Here is a 26,527-nt window from a genome sequence, read left to right on the forward strand (position 1 = left end):
CGTTTCTGCATACCTCGTGAGGTGGTCTATGGCTACAATGACCCAGCGATTGCCAGCAGCTGTGTATGGCAGAGGCCCGTATAGGTCTATTCCAACGCGGTCAAAGGGTCGCGAAGGGCACGGTAAAGGTTGCATTGGTCCAGAAGAGCGGCAAGGATCAGGCTTGCGGCGTTGACATTCTGTGCAAGAGCGAATGTACTTTTGCACAAATGTGTACATACCGCGCCAATAAAACCTATGACGTAGTCTGGTGTAGGTCTTGAAGAGACCAGCGTGTGCACACTGAGGGTCGGCGTGGAAAGCGGCGCATACATCAGTGCGGAGCTGCCGGGGTATGACAAGCAGCCATTTGCGGCCGTCGGAACTGTAGTTACGGCGATAGACGATTCCGTCGCGGATGGCGAAGTGCGAAGCTTGTCGGCGGAGCGCTCGGGATGGTGGGCGTGCAGGTGAATCGGAGATGTAATCTATCAAAGATGAAATCCAGGAGTCCTTGCGCTGCTCCAAAGCCATGTCGACAGAAGCGAATGGGGGAACTGGGTCATCTAGAACGGAGACACTGACAATTTCGGCGTGGACAGGCGAGCGCGAAAGAGCATCGGCATCGGCGTGCTTCTTGCCGGAGCGGTAGACAACACGGATGTCGTACTCTTGGAGCCTCAGTGCCCACCGGGCAAGGCGGCCGCAGGGATCCTTGAGGGACGACAACCAGCAAAGTGCGTGGTGATCGGTAACGACATCGAAGGACCGGCCGTACAGGTATGGGCGAAACTTTGTAATGGCCCAGATGATCGCTAGGCATTCTTTTTCAGTGACTGAATAATTCGCCTCAGCTTTGGTGAGAGTGCGGCTCGCGTAAGCAACAACATATTCCTGGTAGCCGGGCTTTCGCTGGGCGAGCACAGCGCCAAGACCAACGCCGCTAGCATCCGTATGGATTTCCGTGGGAGCAGTGGGATCGAAATGGCGCAGTATCGGTGGTGTTGTAAGCAGGCGCCGTAGCGTCGCGAAGGCCTCGTCGCAAGGCGGTGACCATGCGGAAAGATTGGGGTCTCCCCGAAGAAGCTCTGTCAGCGGTGCCATAATCGAAGCGAAATTTCGAATGAAGCGGCGGAAGTACGAGCAGAGGCCAATGAAACTACGCAAGTCTTTTAGAGTCGTCGGCCTTGGGAATTCTTTAACAGCACGGAGCTTTGTGGCATCGGGGAGAACGCCATCCTTCGATACGACATGTCCGAGAATTGTCAGCTTTCGTGCCCCAAAGTGACATTTTTTCAGGTTGAGTTGGAGGCCAGCGTCACTGAGACAGCGTAAAACCTGCTCCAAGCGATGAAGGTGAGTAGGAAAATCTGGTGCAAACACTACTACATCATCCAAATAACACAAGCACGTGTTCCATTTGAGGCCTCGAAGAATAGTATCCATCATCCGCTCAAAAGTGGCGGGCGCGTTGCAAAGGCCGAATGGCATCACACGAAATTCGTATAAGCCATCTGGTGTGATGAAAGCAGTGGAAGATGTGAAGAGTACGGTAGAGTCGCAGGCAACGGAACAGGACACAGGTGCCAGAACGGATGCGTGTGGAGGTATCTGGAGGTCGTCAGTGAGGGACAACTTGGTGCGGGAAAGCGAAACGTCGTCAGATATGGCATTTCCAAGCGAAGAGAAGGCGACTTCTGCACGGGAGCAATCAATAACAGCTTGGTGACGGGAGAGAAAATCCCAACCTAAAATAATATCGTGGGAACAGTGGGGAAGAACGACGAACTCGACGAAGTAGAGCACTCCTTGAATTTCAAGTCTGGCGGTGCACGCAGCCACTGGCTGGACGTGCTGTGCTGTAGCCGTGCGGAGTAATGGACCGAAGAAAGGCGTCGTGACTTTTCGTATTGAGCGGCATAGTTTTTCGGCAATCACAGATATGGCGGCACCTGTGTCAATGAGGGCAAGCACAGAGACACCTTCAACAGCGACATCAATAACGTTGGGCGGCGAAAGAAGAGGGCTTGAGCGTTGCGACGATGACGCAGTTCTTGCCTCGGGAACTGCGCCACTTAGTTTTCCGTGTCAGCGGTAGAGGGACGTCGACGCATCGGGGAGAGCGAGTGACGACGAGGAGAAGGAGAACGGCGGTCAGAAACTGGGCGATGGCTTGGGCGGGGAAGGGGTAAATCGCGGTCTGGAGCGTAAGACACATGTTTCAATTTGTCGGGTTAATTTTTTATCGATGCCGAGCCTGCATTTTAAACATGATCGAGTGCCAAATTAGGTTGCCTTTTTTAGATCACACTTTTATACTGATCGATGATCACATCGGTCCACCTACACACAGAACAACCCACGAAAAGGAATAGATCTAAACAAGAACAGGGTCCCAAATTTGTAGCGATGTCTTTTCAGGTGCTGTTCCTTTTCGCGCTTCTTCAGTGGTCAATGTGACGCTCGCCCGCCCTGTCAATGGGATCAGCCAGGCGTGAACACTGTAAGATGAGTGTGGCATAGAATCGAGAGGAAGGCATCGCTACGAAATAGAAGTCCATGAATGGAAGCAGCGTAAGTGGTCGACTTGTGCAGCTATATTGTTTCGTGGAAACAATCATGACATTTCGTGGCGCTGAACCGCTATAGGCCTTCGTAGAAAGACGACCATACTCTCTTCCTCCATGAAACTCGATCCTAACAAGTTAGGTTTCCTTCTGTGAGCTGATGACTGATTAAGTTTATTTGTTAATCACCCCTCAGACATCTAGCTGGATGCAATACGTTTCAGCCTATTAGTTGAGTGGGGTGGTTTTCTGGGCCAGTTGGTGCATGCTGACAGTGTGATGGCTTGAGCAGGTAGAGCAAGAGAAAGAATAAACATCGTTATTATGTGAATGTAGCTTTCGAGAGGAGTCCTAATTCTAGAATGCCTTGAACTCGGGCCGCGTCCTGGGCCTCGTGATCAGCCGTTGCTGATACTTGAGGTCGGAGCTGGCTAAAGCTCCTTACGAAAGCTCCTTGGTGTGATAAGGGTTTGAGGCTGTAGTGGTGCCTGTCTGCAACCGCCTACTATAGGGACCTGAGGGACCCAGTGGACGCGAGCACTTAGAAAAACATAAAGGTACAGAACAACGCTGGACTTACACTGAAGTTTATTGGGAACAAATTCTGTAGATCACCGCCACGCATGTGTAAGAACCACCAAGCAATAAACCTAGTCGCAAGTAGGTTTATTTATTTATGACTAGGTTTATAAACCCAGTCATAACTAGGAAAAGCTGTTTAAGCTTTTCGTTTCCCCACGTAGTGTTCGCCAAAACCAACACGACAGGCCTACTCCAATCATGACGTCATGCTAGCTGGCCCGACTGCCATAGAATCTAATGGGGATGCTTCCGCATACGCAACAGTGATTTTGACGTCAGCGCTTTCGTCACGCCAGCCTTGGCAATGGAAATTTTGGGCCAGGTAGCATGACGTTATAGATCGGAGTGCGTAGGCCTGTGCCATCAAAGTGGTGTTGGCCAAAACTCGCCTAGAGGTGACGTCACTGCGCTCAGCTACGCCTCGCTTCGCCTAGCAGCTCCGCCGCCGCGCTAGCGATGACGTCACTCCGTACAGCTGTGCCTCGCTTCACCTTGCGATAACCAATCAATAGCTAATCGATAATCGATGAATTATCAATAAATTCCGGGAAATGCTGGGGATGACTTAGTAGTGCTTAGCCTAGCCCAAAAGCAAGGACTATCTGGGTGTCCATGAGCTCCGCTGTCTCTTTAGCATTGCGCCTCGAGTGCAAGCTACGCAATTTTTTGCTTGTTTTTTACTCCTTGGTTTCCACGCATGCGTGGCGACAATCTACAGAATTTGTGCGCAATAAACTTCAGTTGTAAATCCAGCGTTGTCCTGTGCACGTCTCTCCCTGTTGCAACCATCACTGTCAACCTGTTAGATTCCACTTTATTGGATTAAACAAGTTTGGGTGGAACGCCTGTACGGCCTCTTTTCATATACACATTACACTGACATTTCATGCACACATTTCAACTGCACTCGGTGACTACAGTTGTTCATGCTCTTGCAAAGGCAAGGTACCGAAGTGGCGCATTCTTTGGCAAGCAGCCACGATCGGTCAAATGACTCCCGCGTAGAGGTGCTTCAATTCTCCTAATCTGCGCTTCACTGCAAGCGCTGAAGTACCCAGTCCTTCTCTTTGCCCCATCCGTGTTCGAATGTTGCTCAGAAAACACAGACTATCTCGCCACCAAGCCCTATTACCTTGTCAGCCACTACCCGCTGCCAGAGTACACGAAGCGCCACTGTTCCGATGTTCATTAACGTTCGTTATGTATTCGCTGGCAAGAAACACGCACTCGCTTTCGAAAACGACAAGACGAGGGACACGCGACAGACGCCCGCTCTCTATAAGCTGATCGATCTACAGCCGCGCAGTATGTATAATTCAGTTGCACTTCCATCGATTTATTGGCAGCGTTTCGCGTTCCAAAGAAAGAGAAACCGATGCGGAAAGTTCTGTACTAATTTTTATTACTTAAGTTATTTTTTTGACGCCAACCAAGATCTCAGAAACGACAAACTTTTTTATTGCATTTCCACCGGTGTGGAGGAGGATATCGAACCGACTACCTAGCTTTTAAAATAAAACATGGCACTTTCTTAAGCAGAGAAACCAGTGCGAACTCAAAGGAAACATCGAGAAAGGACGGTGTTCACTTATCAATCAACGACGAACTACGCTGCCCCATGCACTGCCGAAAATGTGGCTGCTACCGCGTCTCACTAAAATATGAAGAAGAGGGCGCTGTAAAAGGCACACTGAAAGAAAATTATTGGAAACCCGTTTGTTATGCACCCGAGTCCACATCTGGCGCCATTATAGGTGTTGCATCGGTATATGACTCGGTGAAAAGGAATATCACTATTTATTTATTTAGTTATTTGTTACTACCTACTTGCTAATTCAGTTAAGGTTTCCTAATCATGCACTTGTGTTGACGGCTATTTCTGGGCCCACATGCTGTATCCTTCCACCTTATATTTCATTGTTCCCTTATCACGCAGCACTCCAAGTAGACAAGACCAGTGATAACGGTGGTGTCGAGTCATGCCCGAGGACTTAACGCAGGGCGAAAAAAAATCGGGAAATGAAATGAAACGTTTGAATACACGGCCTCAGTTTACGTCATACGCGTTTTTTTTTTTTTTTTAGGAACAGTGAATTGTATTGTGGAATAAAGGGAGCTTGTCCAGCGGTGTGTGTTATGCGATACTCCCTCCCTAAGTAAACGAATTAATTAAAATTCGGGGTTTTACGTGCGAAAACCACTCTCTGATTACGAGGGAGTTTGCAGTGGGGGAGTCCGGATTAATTTTAACCACCTGGTCTTCCTTAACATGCACATAAACATAAGCACAAGTGCGTTTTTTTTTTTGTTATGTGTGGTAAGCCAACCGGCACTTCAAGCGCCGCTTCCTCAAGGACCAGTTCAGAACACCGTGCAGCGTCTCCGACCGCCTCTGGTCACACACGCCAGAGACGCAGCGTCTCAAGGACAGCGTCTCGAAACGCTGTAGCTGTCACGAGATAAGAATGCGAAAACGCTCCCGTTACCACCGGCACCGGCAGTACCGTACCACAGCGTGGTTTTAACGCTAGGTTAGACTGCACTAATTTTAGGGCTGACCTACGCAAACGGTTATACAGTTAGAATAAATCGCGGTTAGTTCGCGAAGAATGTTAAATGCATTAAAATATGGCATCCAGCGTCCCCTCTGCAGCATTATGGCAAGCGCTTTCATTCACGCGGCTTTGTTTTCCCACCGCCACTTGAGGGGTGGCCCTACTTGGAAAGGATGTGGGTAAGTCTCTAAAAAGGGCTGCGTGCCACTTGCGATAACCTTCAAGTAAACGTACGACGGTCGCATGGTTCTTCTCCAGATTCTTGAATATGCCGGTCTCGTGGGTGCGAGTACGTTTCGATGCATTTTTCATGAGCGTATTTGCGCTATAGCGCACATTTACGACGCCATGTGGCAACGAGGCGACACCGAGTGCACTTTCAGCATTTCTGGAAGTGGCACCATGTGTGATGCGGAGTTAGAAACCATTCACTCACCTTCCCTCTCTTCATTCGGAACCGGGAACACGGGCACTGTCGCGGCTGCCAGGGCGATCGCGAAGACCAACAGCGTCGTGGCCGGACAGATTGCGACGTGCGGAATCATTTTGGAGTCCAGGAGCGGAGTATCTTCGTTTCGTGCAACAGTGTCAATCTACGTAGAACGGGATGCACTTTGGCGATAAAACAGAAGAAATTTAGCACGGCCGAGGCAGAAACTATCTCTGGCGCAGAGGGTTTATTCCTTTCGCTGAAACAACTCACGCAGCTTGACCACTGAATGAATCGAGAGAAGAGAAAGCACATAAACCATCCGAAGCAAGGGCGCGTTTTCGCGTTCAGTCAGAACACCGCGTATCATTTGACTAGCACAGTGGTCTTGAGGTAGTTCTGGGTTTCAGGCCACCAATTGAATAGGATCGCCGACAGAACTCAGCCGCAACAAACGCCGACTTTCCGCGTCCGTTTCGCGAAGGCACGCATCCGAGAAAGCCTCTTAGCACGGTCATCACTGTTCGAGAACGCTGGGTGCAGTGAGTGGTGGGCCCATTGTGTTGCGCACGTTTTCGGGCCACGAAGGTCTTGCGGCGGCGAGGCGGTGGGCGTGGAAGTGGCCAGCCTTCGGGAGCGAGCGCTGTCGACGCCCACGGCGCAGCGTGTCCAGCAGCGGCGCACGTTCCTTTCTCGTTCGGGTCGCGCGTCAACGGCGTCCGCTGTCGGCTCGTTTCCGTGAAGAGAGGGGGGCCAGCGGCGACCCACTCCGCGAGCGACGCACGTGACGCCAGGCCGGGCTTGGCGGCGCGCCCGTCGACGGGGAAGACGCTGGGAGCGCCGTCGCTCGGGTCTTCCCTGGTCCATAGATAAGCCCCGTGTGGTGGCGAATGGACAGCGCGGGATACCAAGGCAAAGGTCGGGGGGTTTGTGGAAAGACAGGCGTTGGCAAAGAGCGCAGGATCGAAAACATTATTCACTTTGAAATGCCTGTTTGTGTTTTCTAGGTTCAAGGTCGTTAACGGACACGGTCTATTACTGGATGCAATTATATAAAAAAAAACTTTACGGCACTAGGGGAGTATCTTGCTATGTCAATGCTATGTCTTTGCTATGTCACGCCGGCGACGCGCATGCCGTCCGCGATCTGGAAGTACCGTGTGCACATCGTTGAAGTAGGGATAGATGTTCGGTTCAAGATAAGCTGCTTAGTCTGTAAACTCTTAAATTTTAAGAGTGTACACTGAAGGATGTATACTCACAACGAAGCAGAATTCGGAGAGCGCAATATTGCCATGGCAAAACAGGATTTTTCTTTTTCAATGCGGCGAAAATCAGTTACTTTTGTCACGGCCGCTGGATAAAAAATCTAGCGGTCATGCTTTTGTACAGAAGATTGTTCCAGAACAGTCCTAAAACAACTCGGGAGAACAGCTCACTCAGTTTTCGCTTGTACCTTCTAAAAATGCAACAGCGTACATCACTGACAGGACGAAACGGGAAGCACTATCTGAATGAGGCCGAAGTTTGAGTTGTCGGCGGCTGCAAGGTCTGTGTGGCGTGACGGCGGAGTGGTGGGGCGCCGGCAACATAGGCGGCGCGCTTGCACTGTCGCATTGAGGACTGCTCGAACACGATATGTGCACCAGGAAAGCGCCTTGCAAACGGCTGCAGACGCACTCGGAGCATTCCTTTCCAATTGGAGGTTTTGTCGCGCTTATGCGAGAAGCCGCGGAAGACAAGTGTGGTGCAAGCTGGAAATACGGGGACGATAGACGGTTGCTCAAATACAAAGTGTTCCGGCTCAGATTAGCCGAGGTTTGAAAAAATATTCTGTAATGCGCTTGCGTCATTGAGTGGCCGCCAATATGCCTTTAGTCTCGTTCCATTTTTTTATTAAATGTGTATGTAGGAGACGTTGGCATCAGCGCTGATGCCCACTACTCCTTCTGTCTTAGGCAGGCATTACATATCAAAACTAGGCCAGGCCCCCCAAAACAACAAACGATTGAAAAAGACGGAGATAGACCAAAAATAGGCCGGCTAAACAAATACACAAACGAGATAAAATATCGAAATTAAAGGCAAATAAACGCCCTAAAGCGGCAACGCAGAGTTCAGATAAAGATCAAATTAGCATATTGTAGGCCGTCCTCTTAAAGCCTACGCGAAATCTTTTAAGCCTTATCTTTGACAACATGTGTATGCGTTTCATCAGGTAAATCATTTTCAATGCAAGGAAGAACAAATGCACATACACACGCACACACACTCACGGTCGCGCGCGCGAACCTGTGCGGTCATGATCGGAGAAGTGAAGACTACAGGTTCTGCGAAAAGAAAAAAAATGCAATTTAATTGAGTTGTGGAGTAGTAGTAAAAAAACTTGGGTATCACAGCCCTTGGACGTCTCGGTCGTGAACTTTTTATTATTCTATGTGGCTGAGGTGCGCGAGCGTGGTGTTATATAGGGATCGCGAATGCCTTCTTCATAACTGCTTAACGGAGAAAAATAGTGCCAAAACAGTGTCGCGCGGTGATGTGCTGTAGTGCTGCCTTGCACAGGAGTGTTGATTACACTTCATGTACCACTATAGCTATGAACGACACTCCATGAAGGACTCAGCTTGAAGCCTGTAGTAATCAGCTCCAGCGTGTACACGTTCAAAAAATAGAGAAGAAAGTTACTGACCTTGCTCTCTAAGCAAACTTCTATGCTCCTGCTGACGCCAACACGCACATTTCACGGGTTGGATTTCCGGGCAGCGAGCTTGGCCAGGTGCTCGTCATGTATTGTCCTAAACAATGAGTCATGAATCTTTGTCTTGATTTGGCGAACTTGTGCGCAGAAAAACATTACACTCAGAGCACAACCTCAGAACACTGCCAGCGGCTAGAATAATTGTGGGTCGTTACAATCTGACCAGTGGTTCACTCAACACCTCCTAAATCGCGCAAAGCCTGCGCACTTCGATCCATGACGTCAAGCTACTTTGCCCGACTGTCATAGAATCTAATAGGGATGCTCCCGAGTAAGCCGCTTTCGTCACGCCGGGCTTGCGACAGTGGGCCTCTTCGATTACCCGTTCCTGACAGTCCCGGACTGCCCGAGATGGTGCTTTCAGCCAATGAGCGTTGCGCACGCAGTCTTTCGGACAGTCCGGGACTGTCAGAGACGGATAATCGAAAAGGACCAGTGGGAATTTCAGTCCAAATAGCATGACGTCATAAAGCTGAGTGCACAGACCTGCTATCTAGCAGGCGCTGGCCGGGTGCTGCGTGAGAGGAGAGTGCATTGCCGTGACGTCACGCCACCCTCACTCTCGGAAGCCTGCGTTATCCTATAGTCCGTGCAAGCTCTCGCCTGCGTTCTAACTGCGCCTTGGTAAGGCCAAACCTAAACACACCAAGCGTCTCAACGCACTCGCTTGCCCGCGAGGAGTTCATGACTCGAAGGACCAGTCAGTGCCGTTCATTTGGACATTGATGTTATCGCATTCACAACTCACAAGAAGTGCTGAGGTGTCCTCGAAGTTTTCTACTTGTATGGCCTGCCATGTCGTATATTATCGCTCAATAAGTACGTGCTGTCCTTCTTCCTGAAGAAGCTGCTTAAGTGGGCTGTGGGCTATCTATTTATCGTAAATTCCAATCACTGGTGCTCTGGTTCACTTGAATGTACTCCACTATTCGGGTCCCGCACGCACTCTGATCAGAGAAGATTCTTTCGTGACGGAATCTGCGACAAGATTGAAGAATGTTCCAGTACACGAAGGCGCGTCTACCGCCTAACATTAACATTGAAAGAGTCGTTAGCCGATAAAAACGATTAAACAATGTATGCGTGTCAATATTGTTCTTTAAGTGCGCCATGTGCGATGTGAAAATAAGACATCAGAAAATAGTTGGCTATACGCATGAAATCCGCGTTCAAAACCGAATTTTTGGTGCACATTTACACATAATGTAATGCTCCCATTCGTCGACTTGCAAATTAGTGTTTAGCGCTTTAGTTGAAGTATTGAAGAAAATATTTTAGACAGAACAAATTGTTACATAATGCTAAGCCAAGTCAAAAATAAATTCCGTAATAAAAAGTGATTACGAGATTCATCTGCAAGAAAGTATTGCAAACAAAGCATGCTTGACGACTGCGAAAATTGTGCACCTAATGCTTGGATGCAGCCGCTGGTCTGTGAAATTTCGAGATTTTTTCATCAATTTACAATGTATCTTCCAGTGAGTGGAATTACGAGCAAAATGTATTATATATTGCGTTTCTTCTTTACATGGCTTATAACGGAAGCGCATTTTGTAATTAAGTCACAATTATATTGCACTTAGTTTCTATAATGTTGCGTAGACTATGACTTAACTCACTCGGTAGTGATGCCTTGCTGCTTATAGTCACAGAAGATCGTGGTTGGGCTCCTTAATTGGCTATGATTTATACGACTACAATGTTCGCTGTACTAAAATATATACTTCACGAAAGAAAAAATTGTCATCCATCCGAATGTAGCACGAAACTTCAAAGGAGACCCATCAGGGGTTCTCAGAAAGAAACTTTCGCAGTTGAGGAAGAATTGGTCCTGGTTCTAGATGTTTCCTCAATTGTGAAGCTTTCGTCCCGACAAACCGGTTTTCTCTCTAGCTTCGTGCTACACACGGGTGGATGACAATCGTTGCCTTCATGAACCTTCCTCCACCTTCGGAGATTCCGTAGAGCTTAAAATAATTACCACTCAAAGAAAAGAAAAGCAAGGAACATGCAGAGGGCGCATGTATTTGAGCCAGAAGCATCGAATGGAAATGTATTGATTTCGCATGTGACCTTGATCAAAAGAAAAAATGAAAACACGAGTCTAATTAGGGCCGCAGTTGACACCCTAGCCTAGACGCCTTACACGCTCTTTACCATGGGCGGTAAGTGCGTCTGCCTTGACAACGCGTCAGTTAGACTGGCGAGACGGAGTGCTGTGGAAATTCCTGCTGCGGCATTTCGACTGCAATAGGAAGCCTGCGGTGTTGTGCAAGAGCTACTCCAACCGATTATTACCACTAATTATTTCTGCTGCGATGAGAGATGCTCAAGGTTACAGGCGTCCCTGCCCATAATCAGGAGGAAAGAATATTATGAGCCGCGTAGTGAAAGGAGACGATGGCTAAACTGGAGAGAAAGTAATGTCGATCAACGTCTGTATGGAAACGAAGTGAGCTACAGCGATGTGTGTTAGGATGAGAGGACACCGTCGACTGTAATTTCAAAGCAAATAAACGCAGGAAGGCATACGCGAGGGACCGGGCAATGTTGGAAGTTCTCAGGAAACCACGATTCAAGGTAAATATGTAACAGGACAAAGCTATACAGTCAAGGCTACTGATGGAACACAGAAGGTCTGCACAGCTATACGTTTCTAGATAAAAGAACGCTTGCGCACTTACCTTTCCCAAAGTGGTTAGGCAAAATTCTGAAGTATTGCTCCAACAGCATAATACTCATGATTATTCCAGTCTCATCTCCGATGTTGCTCTTCTTCTTTTGTTTTAACAATATGAAATTAAAAGAGAGGTACGCACCATTATTGGCAGCGGCTACTCCTTTTCGCAGGACAAGCAAAACGAAAAGCACAAGAAAGTGATATGCACTGGGGCCGTATTCTTAAACGATTCACTTCGCCGATACTATCGCCTCGGCTGTTGTCACGTTGAATAAATCAAGCCATGACGTCAGCATGCACTACCAACACTCGTGCTCGAACGCTTCACAACGCACGAGATAGCGCACCGTGCGAGTGCAGAGCGGCTCGGGTGTGTTGTTTTCGAGTGTAATGGCCGCAGTACGGGTTCTGCATGCGCACTGACTATGGTTAGCTACGGCCGCTTTAGGTAAAATATGTTTTCACCACCAACCACGCGAGCAACGCGATGCTTATGGTGACGCTACCAGCTGCTCGAGGACACTGTCACCAAGAATTGTCACTTACACAAGGCAACACAACGCAAAAGCCGATCAGCAATCAACAAATATCGCTGCTTGAAACCACGTCCAAACCACCACCAAAAATACTTCAAACTACCAAATCTCCTGTCTCTATTACACTTCACCACCAACCAACCACGAAAAGACGTGTTCGTTTACTCAATACATGTCGGGAGCACCCAACAACACCATGACGTAAAATTGAGTATACCGGAAGTACTATATGGCGCTATTTATTTCCCGGCTTTGCTAAAACAGCCAATCAGCGCGCGCCGTTGGCGGAGGCGTGGCCAAGGCGATAGTATCACGGAAGGGGATTGTTTCGGAATACATCTCCTGGCGATGGTCACCCGCCGTGGTTGCTTAGTGGCTACGGTGTTGAGCCACTAAGCAACCTTGGCAAAGTGGCTACGGTGTTGAGTTCGCGGAATCGAATCCCGGCCACGCCGGCCGCATTTCGATGGGGGTGAAATGCGAAAACGCCCATGTACTCAGATTTAGGTGCACGTTAAAGAATCCCAGGTGTTCCAAATTTTCCGGAACCCCCCCACTACGACGTGCCTCATAGTCAGATTGTTGTTTTGGCACGTAAAACCCCATAATTTAATTTTGTTAGGCGACGGTCAAATATCACGAATATATGCAAAGTCCTAACCCACAGAAGAAAGTAAAAGGATACAATAAAACACACACAGTCACGTGAACAAGTGAAAGTGAGAGTCTTAAAACACACACACAAGTTCAGTTCATATCTACACAAGACACATAACATATATAGCAACGCCAGACGTTAGCTATACAAACATACAGCATACTATACAACCTGTGGTATTCAAAGCAAATGTAATAGTGCGGTCAACCACCATACATTTAATAAGAACATAACATATTTGTTTTTGTTTTAAAAATATTTTAAACAGCCGCGAGTTCTCTTTTGTAGCTCTATTGTTGGCCGTGGGCCAAGTATGTTTTTCAGAGTTGTAGGTCTATGGTGTAACAACATTACATCGGCCTTTAGTCTTCGCTTATTGGTAGCGTGTCGCAGGCATTCGAGAAGGAGGTGTTGTACGTCTTTTTCGGCGTGGCCACAATGACATTACAGACCAGGAACGCGTTTAATCCTATGTAAAAAGTGACCCGTGAATGCTGTTGCAAGCCACATATGGTGCACTATTACAAAGTTTATATTGCGCTCAACTTTGGCAGAATTGGCCATTTAATGTTAGTGCCTAACACGAATAACTATGAACATTTTGATTTCTGTTTAAACCAGGTGTTTGTGCTATGTCGACAAGATATCTGTCTCAGCGACTGGCGGATTTCACTATCCGTAAGAGGGATATTTCTTGCATTTTCTTTTCCGTGCGTCTCTTTTGCAGCAGCGTCCACTGCTGTTCTTTCAGAAATATTGCAGTGTCCTGGAATCCACTGACACGCTATAATGTGATTTCTTGCACGATGTTTTGTGTTTTCCTTGATGTTGTCATATACCAAATGTGCATTCAACGTATTTCGGTTTTTGCTCTTTATTGACGTAATGGCGGCTAGGGAATCACTTAAGTCTCCACAGACGTTATGAAGCGCAAGGCAGAAAGGATTGCAAATATTTCGGTGACTGTAGAAGATGTCACTCGGGTTTGTTCGAGATTCAAGTCCGGTATGAGCATTGCAGATTGCGGGGTCTGAAACGTGCAAAAAATCAAAAGGGAATTTATTGCGTCTTTTCTACAGCAGCCGAATTACAACAGAAAGTTAGTCTCTTCAGTATACACTAGAGAGGATGAAGGCGGAAGCCTGCGCGCTCACGAGACATTTATTAAATTACTTTGACATTCTCATTCGAATGCGTCGTTGCTTCCTATTACTTATTTTTCTCTTGTTCTTTCTTTTTTTTGGTCACCTAGACATCGCAACTGGTCGGCGTGGTTAACGGCACGTTAGAACGGTCATGGCTTTCTTTTTCTTTTTCCTCCGTCTACGTTCTTGTAGCGCAGGTAGAATGAGAGGGACATCGAAAGGCACATTGGACAAACACACAGCGCAGTCTTTCAACAACAAATTTATTTACAATTCTCGCAGGCGTACTTATCCTCTTCAAAACGTCATTGCTCGGCAACATGAGCAAAACAGGGAAACCACACGCAGACACTTTTGTGGCCACACTTACTATTTAGAAGGCTGTCCGTTCAACGCGTACAGAGGTAATCGAACTCATTTATTGATATAGAAATTGATGGCATACTGGCGCATGCGTCACCAAATGTGGCTATGTTCATAGCTTCCATAGTCATTTCGAACTTGCGTCTACTCACGATAACAGTTTCTGTAATGTGTCTGAGGCGTCACCTGAGGCGTCACTTGAATTTTGTTGCTATAACGCCGGGCACTCATCGGATTTTTCAACCCATGAACCATCTAAGGCTTTCTCCTTAATGTAACATGTTGATGGGAGATGATTAATCGAGGAAATCCGACTCACCGCGACAAGTAATGGAGCGAATATGTTCGCCTCCATGCAGGACACCAACACCTTAGATCGTTCGCGTGTAGAGGCACGCAAATGGTGGCGCGTACGAACGATTGTGTTCGTCTATCATAGTGCCCCGTCCCGAAGCCTTTCGCGGCACAATCGCGCGAAGCGTGTAAGCGAGCGCGCAGTCGTCTGCACACGACACCGACCACAAACCAAGGAGGCTAGTGCCTTTTGCATCCGACTAACCCCATCGTTAGGTGACCTTTGCAGTTCAACACTCACACCATTTCTCGTACTATTCTGCAACTACATCGACCACCGATGGCGCAGAGCTACGCGGGCAAGCGGGATTACAGGAGACGTGTGAATCAGGCGGGGAAAACGACATCAGTGGGCACGTGAGAGTCAAGCGTCCCCACAACATGCAGACGAATTATTTCGGCACGATCCGTCCGTATACACATGAATATATTGTGGATATAAGGAGTAAATTTGGTATAGTAGAAGTTCCTGCGCAGCAATCCTAAACATATTTTTCTTGCCTATGATACCTCGACCGACGTTCTATCTTCGGCATAGTCAGCATTGTGCTCTTCTCGTATAAACGCTAGGATCAATAAAAAACGTAAAGTTTGCTGTTTGGAGCTAAGTTAGAAGTTTTGGATAGATATTCAAATTACGGTCTTCCATAAAATTCGGTGCGATGCAACAGTGTGTGCCGAAGGCGCACAACAAGTAACATCGATGCGGGCAATTAACCTTCTAAAGCTTAGAATAACCAAGAATAAGAAAATTGATGGATCGATTCATCGGCTATAAATTCGAAAGAATGATGACAATAAGTAGAGCATGTGCTGGCTTCTCCACAATGTTGGTGGGTGAATGAAGGGTGCTGATGGGTGAATTGAAACATTTCAGCTGTTTAACAATTAGCCCTAAACACTAATAAGCCCTAATTAACAATTAAAAATTGACCAGAAAGTAGAAAGCTTCGTAATCTTCTGCACACACTAAGGCGTCTTCTCGAGAATACCAACATGGCATTCGTCACGCTTCCACTTCAGGTCGTCTGCTCCATTCGACATTCCTTCTTAAATCACCTTAACTTTTCCACACCCGGAAGAGCGAAGCTTCGTTGAACTTTGTGTAGTTGGTGGTGACCCCTCAGTTCAGAAATTGTGCGATGATGGGAAGCGTGTGGGACTTCCCCAGGTCGCCTCGCATTCTTACTAACGAGCTGGTCTCCGGAATCCCAAGCTCTACCTTGTCGTTTTCGAGCAAATTGTTGCGAGACGCTTTGCAAAACGTAACATAACGCCTATTTTCATGTAAAAGCATGGAGCAAAACTTAAGTTTCACTTCCCAAAAAGTCACCGCCCCTTCCACTCCGTGAAGATGGTCGAACACCGAAGTTGTCTTAGTTACATCGAGTGTTACACCATGCAAGTCAGACTAAGCAAGCAGTGTTCCAGCCGATGTGTTTCCGCGTCTCGGGTGCGCCCTTCGGGATCGGCCTCCCGGCGTTACCGTTTAAACTCGGCTTCACTGGCGCGCAGCTCGGGGTAGGCCCTACGACAACGAGCCCGTTCACGAGCAACTCTCGCTGACGCTTGCGGTAGGCAGCTTTTTCCTCAGGCGTACGTACTACTGGTGGTCTTCCCATAGCTGGGATGGAATGTGCGGAACCACTAATCCAAAGCTCCGTATATACAACCAACGCTAATCCGAACTCCTCTCACCCCCCTTTTTCTATCTGGGGTTTTACGTGCCAAAACCAGTTCTGATTATGAGGCTGGCCGTAGTGAAGGTCTCCGAATTAATTTTGACCACCTGGGGTTCTTTAGCGTGCACTACAACGCAAGCACACGGGCGTTTTTGCATTTCGCCACTCCGTTGACCTGATTTTTTCCTACTGCGGCCATTGATTGGTGAGCCTCACGCTCTCCCCCTCCAACACGAGTATTGGACGGCACGACTTACGCCAACGCCCCCCCCCCCTTTCTCGTTTTCATCTGCACCCTCTCCCAGCATTCTCACAGACGAAGGGGGTCCCTCCAATCCCTTTCCCCTGGTTGAGCTCTTCTTTTCCTCTCCTCTCCCGCTAGGTCACGTGACCCTTTTTAGCGAAGTCCGACAACGAAGGCACAAGGTACGCATAAACAGCTTCCCTGCAAAAACGCTGCGAGACAATGGGATGTTCTGGGCGAAGCATTGCTGTCCCAGGGGACCAACACTCTAACCCGCCAGTCCGCGGCTAAGAATGGCTTTAGTGCAGCGCGTCTGCCACGGCTTTCATAGCCGACACAATCACATTGACGTCACCTACACAAACACCACTGATGGTTAGTTGTGCTGATGCTCACAAAAATAGCTGTTTACGTGATGCTGAACTGCGGCACTTAATTGTGAACGTGCATTGGTTGTAACTGGTTAGCTACACTTTAGGGCACCGCAGACACAAGAATATGGCGATGAAGAAAGCCACGATGCTCCTATATGTGCGGGATTTCATCATTTCATAATGAGAAAACAATCTAATAGAAAAGCGTGCAGTGCCCAGAAAAAGAACAAACGCTAACATAGTGTAGTTGTTTGTTTACTATTAGGACCCGCCGTGGTTGCTCAGTGGCTATGGTTTTGGGCTGCTGAGCACGAGGTCGCGGGATCGAATCCCGGCCACGGCGGCCGCATTTCGATGGGGGCGAAATGCGAAAACACCCGTGTACTTAGATTTAGGCGCACGTTAAACAGCCCCAGGTGGCCCAAATTTTCAGAGTCCCCCACTACGGCGTGCCTCATAATCAGATCGTGGTTTTGGCGCTTAAAACGCCATAATTGAATTTTGTTTACTATTAGGATGATTCCATACAGCGTTACCGTTTAGCTCCACGCGGTTACCGCCTTTGACGCGTACTACCATCGCGCGTGAGCTGATCAGCGCTGTCTCTGTTAGTTGCATGCGCGAGTCTGATTAATTAGTATGCACAAAGCTCCTGAGAGGTCTGGACGGTAACGCTAACATCAGTGAGGCTCCTTTCGGTAAAGCCCTGGTAAAAATAGCTCCGCGTGAAATGCAGTATTTTGAAGGGTTTCAGGCATTACTTACAAAAACATAATTCGGTATAATATCGATCCTGAATCATTTTCTTTAACACATTGCATAAAACACGTACATTCACCGGAACTTACACACAGCTACGTTGAAGGGCGAAGCTGAGACGACGCAGTTACCGGCATGCTTTAGGAAGGCAACTTTCATTCGACGCTAACAACCCTCTGTTCGTTCATCATGTAATTAAAAGTAAACTTTGAAAAGTAGAGATTTCTAGAGCCAGAGTTCTAGAGCCTAAGTTGCCTATAAGTTTCTTCGTTGTTGCTCTTATTTGTATCGGTAAGACGGTTAGATCAAAGAGCAGTACAAGATAGTATAATCAGCATGGATCTTGCATTTATTGAATGTAATGTGACAGAAAATGGGGAATTGTTTATTGTGTACATGTTTATCTAAAATTTACGTAGTAATAGTGCACGCTAACACTGTCAAACCTAGACATCCGGTCCCCATTAACCCATTAAGGACCAGTTTCTTTTTTTTTCGTGTTTTCTTGCTACAAATGTCATTTTTTATCGTATCTGCGTGTGAGTAACATAAAAGCTTTCATTGCGAACGTGCTCTTAGTTTTCAAAATATGACCCGTGACCATATGGTCACACTGGGCCCCTAGGCTTCACCGAAAAGCAGAAAGTGACAAATTTTATTTCAGGCCTCGATACATCACAACCAAAGTAATTAAGGACCTGTGGGATATCTATTTACTGTGGTATGGTTCGAAGCATGAGATGTATATGCCGATGCCACATTTAGTGAGCTGTGTGCGCACCGTGCTGTTGCAATTGTCTCCAGCGCACCAGCGCAACTGCGCCTTTTGCCGTTAGGTACGGCTCCAACAAAGTGGGCCACTTTGTCATATTGTGCAGTACACAAAGCAATGTCCCCAGGCTTTGACATTCTTCGAGACCAGGTCCTTTCGGCTTGTTGTCCCACCTTGTGAGGTAGCCGGGTTCAATTTGAGTGAGGTTGGACCCTGTGCTGCAAATAAGCGCCCAACCGTTGCTTATGGCCACATCCCAAAGCCAAGTGAATATTGGCCACCCCCATTTCTTGCCACGAATTGCCATCCCGTAGGCCCCTATGTTTGCACCGAGCTGGTCTGTGCCTCCCATAGAGCAGTTATATCGTGCAACAGCATCTGGACGAGGCACTTTGATCTTCTTCTTCTGTGCACATGAATGCCTGTCTGTAGATGACATGAGCTCTACATCATGTACGGTGCTTGAAATTATTACAACAGAGTTGTCTATCCAGCGCACGCCGATTATCCCATCGTCGGAAAGCGCGTGCTCTTCGTACCCACGGTGCTGGCGTTGGACAATATAGGGAGCCCAAAGGCCCAGCGTGACTATATGGCAACGTGTACACTAACACGCTCGTAAACAAAATAAACGAAAGTTATTCTGTCACAAATTATCACCGGAAGTCACATATTGCATGAGGTGTGCAGAGACATGTGGATCATGCTATTGCTGAAATGAATACCGCAATAAATGAACATTTCCCACGCCACCGTTGCACCTCGACGTGCCGAACTGCAAACCACTATTTTCCGCGTTCTTGAGCAGTTACCAAATAAACATAGACAATTTCTGCCACCTGTTGTGTGTAGGCTGTACCCTAAGCTCTCGAAAGGCTTGTTGGGGCAAGTTGGGCTTGGGTTTTTTGAACCTGTATAAATTGAAAGGCTTCATATACATCTGCGCGACCATATGGTCACGCTGGTGCCTAACAGTGCGAGATCAGTTCGTCGGAATGCATTCAGTCAATATCCCATGGGAACGCCAAATAATTTGCAAGAGCGTATGTGGCTTAGTATATTTGAGTACTGCGAGAGCTGAAACTCGTTTTGCCCATTCTTTATTTAGGAGATCTGGCACAGTAAAGGAAACGGCGTAGGGCGACGTGAACCGGAGCTTTCAGAGCAAGCTTTGTGCAAAGTCTTTATGTAGAGTCAAACGAGTGGTTCCTCAATCTTCATTGGTCTTACTCCAGTTTTAAGTATTTTATGAAAGCAAATTCAAACGCTCAACACGGTTGTTACGTCATCATAAGTGATACTTTGTGTGTCACACTTTTTCATGACCGACCAAAAGCGAGGGAGCACTTCCGACTGCGGTGAGAAAATTCGGTGAAGAATTGGGTGTTCGCCTCCTTGAGCATCTTGCAATGTATCTGTTACCGCCAGGACAAGGGCAAATTGTAGAATGGCACACATCGTTTCTTGAGGTCACGAAGCACGCTCCGGAAGTACGCATCCGAATGTACTTTCTTAAACCTAAATCAAAATTATCTTGTCCGGAATTATACAGCGATCCGTCAAAGTCACATGCTGGCGTATCCTATGCGGCAGTTGGTCCATCCTTTTCCGAATCTGATGTCCTGCATCCAGAAACGATTATATTTCCGGCTGAGACCTATGCCCTATTGTCTGCCGTCAAACATAACAGGAAAATAAATCTTCAAAATGATGTTACATTTACTGAATCTTTAAACGCCGTGAAAGCATTAACGCCGCCTCATAAGCACAAAAATCTTGTGCTGAATGAGCTCAGTTCAGTGCTGTGCACAGCATATACGTCTAGCCAGCATGTGACAATATGCTGAGTACCTGGCCACCAGGGGCGTAGCCAGGGGGGGGGGGGGGGTTGGGGGGGTTCAACCCCCCCCCCCCCCGAATTTTTTTCCGCACCCCCCCCTTACCCACCCTTTGTTCTCGTCGCTTCGCGCTGACATAATTCATGAAACCGGTGCTACTATGACAATTTCATTCATGGGCGCTTCCGTTTGGGTTGGTAATTTACAGCGAATCATGTCTGCATATGGAAAAAACTGTCACGGTGTTTGTCAAGGCTTTGACACTCTGTGAAGTTTTGGGCGAGAATGTGGCGGCCGCATTGTGAAGCAACAAATACGCAACAAATAAAGCAACAAATGCGGCAGCCGCATTTTAGATGACGGCGAAAACGCTCGAGGCCCGTTTACTTAGATTTAGGTGCACGTGAAGGACCCCAGGTGGTCGAAATATCCGGTATAGATTTCCGCCGCTTCCCTTCAGGTGCCGGTTAGGCCGCGCTCGCGCAGGATCTTAGGCTACGTTCCCACTTGGTCTCGAAGCTGTCGGAAGCGGCAAAATCTTGCAAAAATCCGCCCGCCTAGGCGGCAAAACAGGCAGAAAAACAGGCTGCGAGCCAAATTGGTCTCGGGCCGATTTTTTCGCCATGGTGAAGCGGAAACGCGGCGGAAAGTCGTTCTGCTTCACTGGAAGCTACACTAGCATGTAAACAACCGGTCGTAAAATTGAACATGGCACCAAAAGTGTAGGCTGTAATGCTGATCGACGCGATCAAGAACCAGCCCTTGCTCTACGACAAGAGTGGTACTAAAACGTACTGTAAGCAATACTCGCGATAGTATTCAACGTCGCGCGACCGGAGGCGCGGCAACGAAGCCTTGGCGTGACACAACTTCTCGCGCTTTTTCAAAGCCAGGCGAACCCACCTCCGCCGTTTCCGAGGTGTCCGCGTCTTCCGTTTATTCATTGTCCATTTCTAGAAAACAAGTAGGTAGAAGTATAAAAGCCACTTCTTCTTCCACTTCCACGGCAGACAATAGTTAGGCAGATTCCTCGATGGCGCTCCATAATTCTCCTCGCACGTGTACGGTATGTTGCAGAAGTCGCGGGGTGCTTTTCTCGTCGCGACGATAGATTGGGAGCGTAGGTCTTACGTAGGACGCGCAGGCTTTGGCGAGCCCCAACACAAGGGCCAGCCCGGGTTTTAGCTGTGGTGTTCCCGTTGCTCCTTTGGTGTCCTGGAGGCGCCGACAATACGAAATGATGAAATGTTATTACAACTTGTAAATAAAAGCTATTAAAGAAATATTATCTCGCCTAGGCACCAACCTGTGACTCAGCGCCACCGCGCCCGTGTGAGGAGAATTACGGAACGCCGAGGAATTTACCGAAGGTCGCAGATGACAAGCGAAGCTGCGTAAAATGATCACTTTTGATGACGGTACGTGGGTCAAAGAATGAACATACCGCTCGAAATAATGCGATAATGAGCGCCACCACGCCGACGAACGTACGCAGACGAGATGGATCTGGATGAAAACGGCAGCGGCGGCCGCGGCGGTAGCAAAACAAATGTGAACAACTTTGACAGGCGCGGAAAAAAATTTCCGGCCGCTTTGGCCTTTCCGCCCGCTTGCCGCTTCCCAAGTGTGGACGTAGGCTTTGTCTGCGCGAGACACGTCTCTTGTTTGCAATTGCGCTCCTACGGAAGGCTGGTAGTGGCTGTTGTGTTGTGGAATCCCAAACCAGCAATAGGTACTTCCGGTGCGCATGCGCAGAAGGCGCCCATGAAAAAGGTCCATTCCACCGACTCGCAACAGAATGCACGAAACAGACAGCCGACGAGCATGAATTACTGCTGTGCGCAGTACAGCGTAAGTAAACTCTTGTTGCAGGCGCTGACAGTTCTCGTCGGAGTTCACGCGTCCTGAGAAATTGATTATGTGCACTATGCACTGAGCAAGACCGGAGTTCATTCCTGCATCTCTAGTACACCAATTAATCGAGATTCTGTGAGGTACAAGGCCGCTTCCTGTTTGCACCGGCGTAAGTGAAGCAGAAATGAGTTGCATGCACTACTTAAAATGCGTACACATGCCATATCTATGCTGTGCGGTGAAATATTCTGTACAATTCTGAATCTGCTGACGTAAAGGCAAATGACGGCTGCACGCTCGCACACAGCGGAAGACACAGCGGCCTGCACTTGCCGCAGAAAATGCAACCTTCTCGTATGAGGGAACAGGGCGACGAAAGCTTCGAAAAAAAAAAAGCCTTACACGATTTTGCGCGTATTTAAGTTTTCTAGCGCAAAAACACAGCGAACAAGCTATTGCTATGGGAGTAGGTATGGCCTGGTCACACGTGCATTTTCACGCGCATAGCCGTCCTTGACTTGTGAAAGGCAGTTCGCCCCGACGAGGACGACGCCATCTACGCTTAACGGAGATTAACAATTGACGCTGTCTTCTCCAATCGGGCGGGTTGTCGCAATGATGCGTTTTCGAAGACTGGTCAATTCAGTGGCGCGATGAGAGACCGTTGCTCCAAACGCCCACGGTACCTGTCGTACTTACTGCAGTTTACTGAGCTTACTTTAATTTTTACTGAAGTTCTTCACAAGCACACGCGAGGGGGGGGGGGGGGGGGGGGGGCGGTCCCATGTCTTTGATATACATGTATATAGAGTCAGCTTAAACTACCGATATTTATTACCGATCACGTGACGTAGAGGAAAGCAGAACCTTGCCCCCCCCCCCCCCCCCCCCGGTCGGGCCGGTGAACCCCCCCCCCGAAAAAAATTTCTGGCTACGCCTCTGCTGGCCACAGAGGTATTAAGGGCACCATGCTTACAGGTGAAGCTGCCACTTCCCTATCAAGAGAGCGCAACACCTCTTCTATAGTTGTCCCTGCGATTGATTTGAAGCCTTGCCTGCGGAAAAGAGTTAGGAGCTATTGGCAGCGCTTATGGGACACTGAAACATCTAATAAACTCCTAGTAATTCAGCCCCAGTTTGGGAATAGGCTGCCCATTGCGAAAATACCACGAACTGAGGTAATTTTTTGTCGTGTTAGAATTGGCCACACGCCTGGCACACACTCTTACCTGTTTATTGGTAATGGGTATCATATGTGCAGTAAATGTGGTGAGACTCTGACTGTAGTCCATTTTTTAATAGATTGCCTGGAATTAGACTCTCAAAGAAAAAAATACTAACTTTATACAAACAACACGTTCCTCTCCACCCAGCAATGTTTCTGGGCAAAAAACCGTTTTTTGGCCACAAGTTAGTTATGAGGTTTCTCCAAAATGCCGGTACATTGCGATTTATCAGCCCACTAGACTCGTAGCGCATCCTCTCTCCAGAGGCTGCTGCTGCTGCGATACCATTCTCGCAGAGCTTGTGGCTTCAAGCCCTTGCGTTCAAGGGCCCTGTTGAGGCAGCAGTGCTACGTTCACCCACACATTTTACTCCTTTCGTAACAAACCGTTTATGATCATAGCTCACATCTGTAGGCATCGTCATTATTACCGCGATAGCGTTAAGGGCCCCGTGTCGCCGAAAATCCGGCTTCAGCGTCGGCTTCGGCGTCGCCTTCAGCGTTAAGCATCGGCGACCCCGACCACACAGGCCCTCCGCGTTGCGCAAGGCGTTAGTGAACAAAAATTGAATTTCTCAAAGTAAAATTCGTCAGAAAAAATATAGAGTACGACTTAACCACAACCTACAGGCGTGATGGCGTCAGATTGTAATTTAAATATAAGATCAAAAAGTCTGATAAGCAGCCAGGGATCTTTGAATGCTATCGCGTTCCACTCTTCAAGGCGAAGCTTAAGCGTCCTCCAATCCTGATGGTGTTTCCCTGTACTTTGGTTCGAGGCAACATTGAGGGGAATGTTGAAAACCAAGCCTTTATAAACTTTTAATACTGATATGAATGAATGAATGAATGACCTTTTATTTCCCTTTTTAAGAAAGGGGAGGGGCCGGGGGGGGGAGACAGTGAGGCCTGTGTGCTCCACTTAGCACCTTGTGCTGCCAGACGTCCGCCTACCAGTCGTGGTAGGCCTCCGCTACCTCCTCAGCCCACCTCAGGACTCGGTCCTGCAGGGTGGGATCGGAGCTGCGCAGGGCAGTCTCCCACAGCTCCTCGCTACTAATTAATGGTTTGAGGTTGCGGGGGGGATATTTGATGGGGCATTTCCACATTATATGGGAGGGATCTGCTGTCAGGACAGGGCAGAAGCGACACTTGGGTGACGGGTATGTGTCGGGAAAGAATAAGTGCAAAGTGCGTGGGGTAAGAAAAGTGCGAGTTTGTAGTTGGCGCCACAATATTTCTCTCTGGCGCGTGCTCGACACACAGAGAGGTGGATACGTTAGGCGTTGGTGTTTGTAATGTGTGCAAATTTCATGGAATGTGATGAGTGCGTCTTTATTGGTCTGTTGTTGGGAGTCATTGGCTTCTGGGGTAAGGCCCACATTTCCGTCCACTCGGTCCGTGAATCCTCGAGCAGCGGCATGAGCCATTTCGTTGCCTGGTAGTCCTTAATACTGATATACTTTACGCGCGCTACAATGGCTTATTTTAGGCCTATTTACAGCCATGCCACTTCCACCCTTCGCAGTCCATCTCTCCATTTCATAAGCGATTCATTGAAAACTCAGCACCACCTGCATGGGGCTCTTTGGTCATATCTGGCCCATAAAACGCTATACGTCATCAGCAGCAGCATAACGACGCAAATAACGGGTCATTGACGCAAATGTCGACCCATTTAAGTGGGCGAACTGTATACGCTGTGATTCGTGCTTGGTGCATTCTTTAGGAATATTGAGCTATTCAGACCAAATCAGAACATTAAAAATTCCGGATATTTGGAACAGAATGAAAGTCTTTAACATGAATAGCGAATGATTTTGTGTTCGAAGAACCGCGCGCTAAGCGAACTTTAATGCTTCTTGGTAATTTAAGTGCTTGGTAATTTTTCTCACTGCGACAAGTTCCTGACGAGGCACGGCATGGTGCGAAACTTCCAGATGAGTTCTCAAAGTCCAACTCCCTAACTCCGGCTCACATTAGTCTTGTTGCTTTGTCAGTACAATCATCCGTGAAAGATGTGATTGAGAAAGGACACCTACAATACTGAAGTACTAAAACAATGTGTCAAATGTAAAACGAGATTTGCCAAAATAAAAAAACGAGATTTGCCAAAAGAAATTTTTGAATAGCACTGCAGATGGTGATCAGCCATTTTTCAGTTTGTTTATGGTCTCCTTATTCATTCGACAGCTACAATTATAATAAGCAGCCTTAAACCAAGTGACACATTACAAGAAAAAAAAAACTTGCTCTCTTAAGGCACCCGTAAAAGAGATAAGCGAAGCAGTCGCGCCAGGTTCTACACTTTTCACTTTGGAACGGTGAGTACATTCGGAAAGAGAAAGCATAATATCGAGTTGCAATCGCCCTGCGCAGAACAAACGTCCTAGCTGCGAGCAGCATGTCTCGAGTATCCGTCAGTGATCTCACGTTCTACTGCGTCAGCGGGTAGATTAACGGGAGCGGTGGGAGCAGGTAGATCTCCCAAGGTCATCAGTGGAAGCGACGTTGTTCACAGAGTATGAAGCAATGTTTATAGACAACGTATACATAACTCACTCCTATAGATAAGACACAATTTGATGTTGGTATATCGAACAACTCGCGTACGATCCGCCCCCCGTAAACTGTTTCTGCGTGAGGACAAGAAATCCCACTACAATAATACATCCAGCTTTTAAACAAAACAGACAACAGCCCTAATTTTGAACTAGCGCACCACGCAGCACAAATATCCACATCGATGCAGCCTCACCGGAAGAACGTAAGAAAATAACGAAACTGTTAAAAACACCATTTCAGTGCTAGTGATGGGACGTTGGATGATCGCGTAGGATAATGTGACCAACATTGAATATTAGGAGCAGCTGCTTGCCTGTCAGGTTTTCGACCCCGCAGGTCAGGATCCAGTTGTCGAAGGTTGCGACTTGCCTGGGCCGAAAGTTCACATCGGATGCGGCCATTCGAAGAGCCGGACCTGTGGTGCTCATTGAACGTCGGCCAGCGTATGGGCCCTGGGCGGCGTCAAGTTCTGCAAAATATTTAAGCACCAATGTCGAGCAACAAATCGCTACGACGAACGATAGGTGGGTATTTAATAAAGTGCGGAAGTAAAACGTTTTGTGCATAGGGCAGTGCCAAACAGCTTACTTGTTATTAGAATGGG

General features: G+C 47.9%; 1 protein-coding gene across 1 annotated transcript in view; it reads right to left on the reverse strand.

Annotated features, from left to right (window-relative positions):
* The window catches only part of LOC119441372 (alkaline phosphatase), an 84,389-nt gene extending 77,493 nt beyond the window's left edge, over window positions 1-6,896 (reverse strand). Inside the window, exon 1 of the mRNA XM_037705984.2 lies at window positions 6,120-6,896. Coding sequence (XP_037561912.1) covers window positions 6,120-6,228 — 109 coding nt within the window. The 5' untranslated portion in view covers window positions 6,229-6,896. The remainder of the gene's footprint in view (window positions 1-6,119) is intronic.
* Window positions 6,897-26,527: the final 19,631 nt, after the last annotated feature.

Source organism: Dermacentor silvarum, chromosome 2 (genome assembly GCF_013339745.2).
Source record: "Dermacentor silvarum isolate Dsil-2018 chromosome 2, BIME_Dsil_1.4, whole genome shotgun sequence".
Classification (NCBI taxonomy): Eukaryota; Metazoa; Arthropoda; class Arachnida; order Ixodida; family Ixodidae; genus Dermacentor; species Dermacentor silvarum.